At 48.5% G+C, this 7,205-nt stretch overlaps 1 protein-coding gene across 1 annotated transcript in view; it reads left to right on the top strand.

Annotated features, from left to right (window-relative positions):
* Positions 1–2,678, top strand: part of DDX10 (DEAD-box helicase 10) — a 38,704-nt gene extending 36,026 nt beyond the window's left edge. Inside the window, exon 20 of the mRNA XM_032976705.2 lies at positions 772–2,678. Coding sequence (XP_032832596.1) covers positions 772–979 — 208 coding nt within the window. The 3' untranslated portion in view covers positions 980–2,678. The remainder of the gene's footprint in view (positions 1–771) is intronic.
* The last annotated feature ends 4,527 nt before the right edge of the window (positions 2,679–7,205 follow it).

Genomic DNA, 7,205 nt, shown 5'->3' with positions numbered 1-7,205 from the left:
TGTGCTATGAAGAAGGGCCATTGCCCAACACGTCACCGATTGTATATTACATTTCTTTGATGGCCACAGTGGCATTACTCTAAGCTATTGAGCAAAGCGAGTGGGCTTGGGGCAGGATTAACAACGGAGTAGTAGCCAAGGAATGGAATGCGTCCGAGGGGACGTCCATCATGTGGAGGAGATGGAGCAGTGAGATTAGTTTGCGGGCAGTCGCAAGTTGGATTTAAGACATCGCAAGATTGTGGGATGACGGTGGCTTGGAGAGGCATTCGTCCAGCAGTGGATTGACCATGTCTGATGATGTATGTGGGACTTCTTAACATCATCGTGCCACTACTCCAGTCACCGCATGCCATCGAGCCAGCAGAGAGAGAGCTGTCAGCACTCCACATTAAAACCACATTGTATAAACCTAACACTTAGGGTTTGGCAGCCAGTAAGAATTGAGTCATTATTGTTTTTTTTGGTTACGCCATAATGATCTGGCCAAATTTTTTTCATAAGACCCTCCCCTCCACCCGACACTATCGGACAACCACATGTCAATTAAAAGTAACTGCTACTAACTTTGGATGTGAGAATTGTTCAACTCCACCGGTGAGTGAACTGAATTGATAATATAATAATCGGTGCATCATTAAACCCTTGCGCACGCAAGGTGACAATTTAGTCTGTTGACCGTGTCGGGGCCGTGTAGGGTCTTTACGACACAAATTTGGCCGGATTCCTTGCACGTGTCCTGACCTATTGCTCGCCCCTCCCCCACCGCAGCTCGTCGCAGGAGAGCGGCGAGGATGGTGGAGAGCCAAAGACGCCAATGGCGACGAGCAGGGACCGCCGCGGCATGGCCCCTCTCTGCAAGCGGCGACGGGCACAGTCGAACGACGACGATGATGATGATGCTGGCGGGAGGGTGATGGACACGGGGCTGTCTCTGGCCGAAGACGAGGAACTTGTGCTGCACCTGCTCCGCCAGTAGAGGCCGAGTGACCACGCAGCGGAGCCTTTTGTCGGCACGGCGGGGACGTATGGCCAGGAGATGGACTCGAGCGAAGGCCGATCACTGAACACATCAACATCAATAATAATTTTACAATTTATATTTTTGGGTTAGGCCATGTACTGGAATGATCTGGTCCAATTTGTTGCATAACTCTTGACCACCCAACGATTTAAACGGTCACATGATGTACAAGCGTTGAACGATGCGCCAATTATTATTGATTCCGCTAGAGTTGAAGACCGGAATTCTGGCAAAGTCTTTGTGGCCTTAACCCAAAACTATATTAGAAATGGTAATATTGGCTGTGAAAACCTCTGCGTTAAGTAAACAATAATTGGAACGTATGGGTTGTCTACATGCAATCGCATTTTTGAGACCCTTAACTTAAACAACATAGTTGATCAAAAAAACTACGTTCGGGTGGCAGGCGGTGTCGGTGGGGAGGGAGGGAGCCAGGGCAGGAAAACACGGGAAGGAGGGCGACACCGTGGCACTGCGACCATGAGCCCAACAAGAACCACAACGACGAGCCCCTTGGGCAACCAGGGCAGTGCCAATGATCCCCCCAAGGGTATCCAAAGGGGACCATTGTACCATTACAAGAAATGTTACAGTATCATTTGGATCCGTAAAGCATCTAATGATTAATAATGTATTTTATTTGTAATGTCTATTTATCCAGGAAGCCTCGCGGGCTCTCAACAAGTGTGAGAGTTGTGTTGTACTCCGTGTGGGAGGGGATCCGGAAACCCCCTCGGTGAATGCGACGTGTCCTCGAGGCGCTGAGGAGTCCCAGCGTCCAAAATCCTCCCTGCACTCACACCTGCCTACATGCCCCCCCTCTCATCTCTCTCTACTCCCCTCTACACACTCGCTTACCCCTTCTGTCCTACTACACTTCACTCAATCCTACCCCTCCCCTCTCATTCTACTCACCTCCAACACTCTCCTACCCCTCCACTCTCATCTCACTCTGCTCCCCTTCACACACTCTACTACCCCTCCCCTCTTGCCCTACTACCCTCAACATTCTCCTACCCCCTCATCTTTTCTCAGTGGGAGGTCGCTCATTCTCCTCTGCTGTCCCCAGTCTGGAAATCCCTTCCCCAAGCCATCTATGCTATCGACTCCCTGTTTATGTCCAGGTCCAAGACTATCCCCTTTTCTCTCCGCCTATGATCGACTGCCTCTCCCAAACATATAAGCTAACTTACTTTCTGTATTGTCTTGAGATGCGGTTACATGCAGATGCCGCTATGCTAATTCTTTCAGTAAAATGACTTCTGACATTCATGATACATCAGTTGAATCATACTTGCAATCATCATTATTTCGCAATGAATATGCAGTGTGAGGAGCCGGTGGAGCACTGCGCCATGAACACGACGACCTGTGTTAATTACCCAGCCATGGCTGACATCAGTGGCAAGTGACTTCCGAACCGGTCCTGAATCTCGTCTCCCTTCGCCAGCCTGCACTGATTAGTGCGGTCAAGCATCGTCAAAACAACCCTCATGACCGACAGTTGTAGAGGCCTTCATCCAGCAGTGGATTGAGAAATGGTAATTTTTATATTACGAATATAATCTTGTACGTTTACACCATTGTATATTTTATACGTTTATGTAACTATTGCAGATTCAACTCAATAGAAAAAATAAATATGAATTTGTGACCCTGAAGTGAGATCTTTTTTGACTGTTAAAACATGTTAATTATTAAAGACACGCTCCCGACTCTACAGGACCACGTGCGGGTTTCATCTGGTTTGGTAATCGTCAATGTTGAGACAAATGCCCTCCAAAGTGACCCCACAGGATGTAGGCGCGGTCAATCTAAGGTGCCACTCCATATACACCCCATACTGGCTTTGGTACTCCGCTGTCGCCTATTCTTCTCATACCACTTTCCCACTTTCGCATCAGAGCAATGGCAGCATGGGAAAGCACGGCACAGGTGTTTTTTCCACTTGCATTTCCCCAGGTCAAGCCGGAAGCTAGCCTTACAAGACATCCGGGTCACCCCAGGTCTGTCTTGCAAATGAGACATCCTGGTCCCTTGAGTTCTCAGCTGGTTATACAATATACTTTACATGAATCTGGCTCTGGTCCAAAATGGGCAAGGGATGGGGCTAATGACATCTACAATGTGTGTGACGTCAAGTCGGTTAAACTCCAAACAGCGCCGCCGCATCTATGCACATCTTGACTTCACCACACAGTGTTTGTAACGTCAGTGGGACGGTTAGGCTTGTGCAGTGGAAAAGCAACCCCTGCTCCCCCGACCTGTTTCAGGCTGGCTCAGGGCAGCCACACCACAACTCGGAGGTTCCAGTGGAGTTACAAGTAGCTCATTGTATGTGGCAGTGGACACTCTCCCCATACACCGTTCTGCTCGGGTGGACTAAACCCCGGCGAGGGCAGCCAATGGCAAGATCGACGAGGAGTGCCAGGTGTCCATAGTGATGTCTCCATGCGAGTCTGTGGGTCTCCGTGCGAGTCTGTGGGTCTCCGTGTGAGTCTGTGGGTGTCCGTGCGAGTCTGTGGGTCTCCGTGCGAGTCTGGATTGCCGTGCGAGTCTGTGGGTCTCCGTGTGAGCTTTTGCCCTTCATCTGTAGCTGATCCCAGCATGGTCTTCTCTTAGTTTATCCCACAATGTCTAAGTAAAATCGGTCAAGAGTTGTGTGGGTAAGCCCTGGGAAATGGACACTCGCATGAATCCTGTCACACCCGCAGGGACAGTTGGTGATTGTCCAAGCAGTGTAACAACTTTACCTAGATCGTCAACTCACGATTCCAAATCACAAGTCCCATTAAGGCATTCAATTCGAGCTTCACGATTTCCATTGGTTTGGTCTGCTGTCCTTTAAACCCCGGTTGACTGCAGGAGGTAGCGCCTCTGCCATGTCCACCATTGAAGTCCACTAGGACCTTCCCCCCCCTCCTCTCATCTCATTGTTATCAACATTTGGTTCTCTGGCCGGTGCGTGGGACGTCATGGTGAGATCAGAGGCTTCAGGGAGAGTTGTCCCAACCCTGTGCCAGATGTTATCTCTGCAGAGTCCTTGAGCTTCACAGCTACCTCTACAGCTACCTCTACAGCTAGCTATGCAGCTACCTCTACAGCTAGCTATACAGCTACCTCTACAGCTAGCTATGCAGCCAGCTATGCAGCTACCTCTACAGCTACCTCTACAGCCAGATATGCAGCTACCTCTACAGCCAGATATGCAGCTACCTCTACAGCTAGCTATGCAGCTACCACTACAGCTACCTATACAGCCAGATATGCAGCTACCTATACAGCCAGATATTCAGCTACCTCTACAGCCAGATATGCAGCTACCTATACAGCCAGATATGCAGCTATCTCTACAGCCAGATATGCAGCTACCTATACGGCCAGATATGCAGCTACCTCTACAGCCAGATATGCAGCTACCTCTACAGCCAGATATGCCGCTACCTCTACAGCCAGATATGCAGCTACCTCTACAGCTACCTATACAGCCAGATATGCAGCTACCTCTACAGCCAGATATGCAGCTACCTCTACAGCCAGATATGCAGCTACCTCTACAGCCAGCTATGCAGCTACCTCTACAGCCAGATATGCAGCTACCTCTACAGCTAGCTACGCAGCTATCCCTACAGCTACCTATACAGCCAGATAAGCAGCTACCTATACAGCCAGCTAAGCAGCTACCTCTACAGCCAGATATGCAGCTACCTCTACAGCCAGCTATGCAGCTACCTCTACAGCCAGATATGCAGCTACCTCTACAGCTACCTATACAGCCAGATATGCAGCTACCTCTACAGCTACATATACATCCAGATATGCAGCTACCTATACAGCCAGATATGCAGCTACCTCTACAGCCAGATATGCAGCTACCTCTACAGCCAGCTATGCAGCTACCTCTACAGCCAGATATGCAGCTACCTATACAGCCAGCTATGCAGCTACCTCTACAGCTAGCTATGCAGCTACCTCTACAGCCAGATATGCAGCTACCTCTACAGCTAGCTATGCAGCCAGCTAAGCAGCTACCTATAAAGCTAAAACAAAGGTGGGCGATTGCATGTCCTGTTGGACAACTGAACCTGATGACAAGCGTCGTAGCACTGCCCTTGAAAACTGCCCGTAATCCTTGCATAGTACCCGTTATCTGCTGTGGCGGAGGGCTATTTGCCAAATACTTTGCCTATTATATGTATTTATTTCCTTTTAAGGCCATACAGTGATATTGACACGGAATGTGTTGAGTTTGTTGTGTCATTTGCGCTTGGCAACCAAATAACATAAACTGTCACACTTGGGAATCCGGTTGAATCGCAAGTCGGTTCATGCAAGTGTCTCTACGAGAGTCTATGAGTCTCTGTGAGTCTATGTCGCTCTTCGCGAGTCTGTGGGTCTGTGTCGCGATGGTCCACTTTTCCTCTCAAGCCTCTACATGCTGTGAAGGACCATTGCCTAAAACGTCAACTAATATATTACTTTTTGTTTTTTAACGCCGCAGTGTTTTTGACAAATGTGCTGAATTATCTTATTTGTGCTTGTGCACCACTGCCAATACAGCAGCAGCACCACCCCCAAATAAGTTGAATGGCTATGGGGCTCTGAGTGAGTTTTTGAATCTGTGGAAGGCTATGAGTCTGTTTCAGGTAATGCACCTCTGTACATGTTTGGGTCTCTGTGCAAGTATATGGGGTCTGTCTGCAAGGCCTGTGAGTATTTACACAAATCATTGGCGACTTAGACTGTGACCATCAAGTTGCTTCACTCGAGAACCCAGTTTATCAGTCAAGTCGACCAAAACCTCGGATTCGAACCGAGGATCTCGACAGTGCTAGCTCGGTGTCTGACAGAAGTCGACAACGCGACCGCACATTAAGGAGTCAAATGGAGCGAGCGTGCGTGCGCGCGTGCGTAGGACAAAACAATCGCGCGTCCGTCTCCTTGTTTGAATACATTCCGTGAACAGTGGTGCAGGTGTCCTTTAAGTGACGTCTGTTGCCCAGGTGCGAGTCCTTCTGGACTCGGCCACGCCCGATCGAGCTCGCGCTCCACGGAGCCCACTCGAAATGTTCCCAAAGACCCTCCATCTTCAGGCGCTCACTGGCCTACAACAAAGCTGGCAATTCACAGGGGCAAGGGAGGGAGCCACTCTCCCAGCAGCGTTAGCTATCGTCTCTGCCGTGTGTAGCATGCTCTTTCTGTAAAAAGAGGACCGTCGGCTTTTTTGTGGTCCAGAAGTCGGTAACCAAAATAACAAGAGCCATTTTTTTTAGGATTTGTAAAAAAAAAAACCTCTTTCAAGAGCCGAAATGCATGTGAATAACACTTCGGATTTTGCTAAAAATATTCATAATAGGATGTTTTTGGTTTTAGATCTTGTAAAAATAAATGCGTCGTTAAACCCGCCACCACCTGGCATGTTTAGTTTACGTGACAAACCTTACTAATTGGCTGTATCGGGTGGTGGCAGGTTTAACGACACATTTATATTTATGCCATCTAACCCAAAAAATATCTTATGCATGTGAATAACGTCACGAGGCAGTCCTTAAAAGAGCTGCATGCGGCTCCGGAGCCGCAGGTTGCTCACCCCTGCTCCAGACTAACAAAGACACGCTGGTCTTCCTGGAGCAGTGGACGATAGAGGCTGGATGGTTCATGACTGTGGATTGGACTGAGTAATGAGCCTCTGAGCTCCACTAACCCAAACACCAACCATAACCCTGTACCCGAGATGAAAACGTCCCCCACTGTAAACATTGTTTACACTACAGTGATATATTTCAGATACAAATGGGCAATCACAGTTTAAATATTTTACGGTGCAATACAATACTTATCAAGACATTCTGAAATAATGAACGAACACAAATATAAAAAAATGTAATAAAAGTTTTGTCCGGCTGGTCAGTTGTTATTTATAAAATCGCTGCACTGTTCTGTCAAGATCAACGTAGCAGGACCACCACGTGCTGCCATATACAGGTAACAGAACACCGAATACTGAGTGGCCACCGTATGCACAATGTCCACCCTTATTCACCTTGGGTTGCATTTTTCTCTACTAATACCTCAAGCCTGCAGCTTTGCCTGACGAGGTTTCCGATCATAGAAAATCGTGGTTCTGCGAGACTGGAATGCAGGGGAGGCCACTTTACTCACTGGCCGTATTCAGGAACGT

This window comes from Petromyzon marinus, chromosome 60, assembly GCF_048934315.1.
Source record: "Petromyzon marinus isolate PM22_M1 ecotype Great Lakes invasive population chromosome 60, UKy_Petmar_22M1.pri1.0, whole genome shotgun sequence".
NCBI classification, from domain to species: Eukaryota; Metazoa; Chordata; class Hyperoartia; order Petromyzontiformes; family Petromyzontidae; genus Petromyzon; species Petromyzon marinus.
The sequence above is the reverse complement of the archived record's forward strand: the minus strand, read 5'-3'. Positions and strand labels throughout refer to the sequence as shown.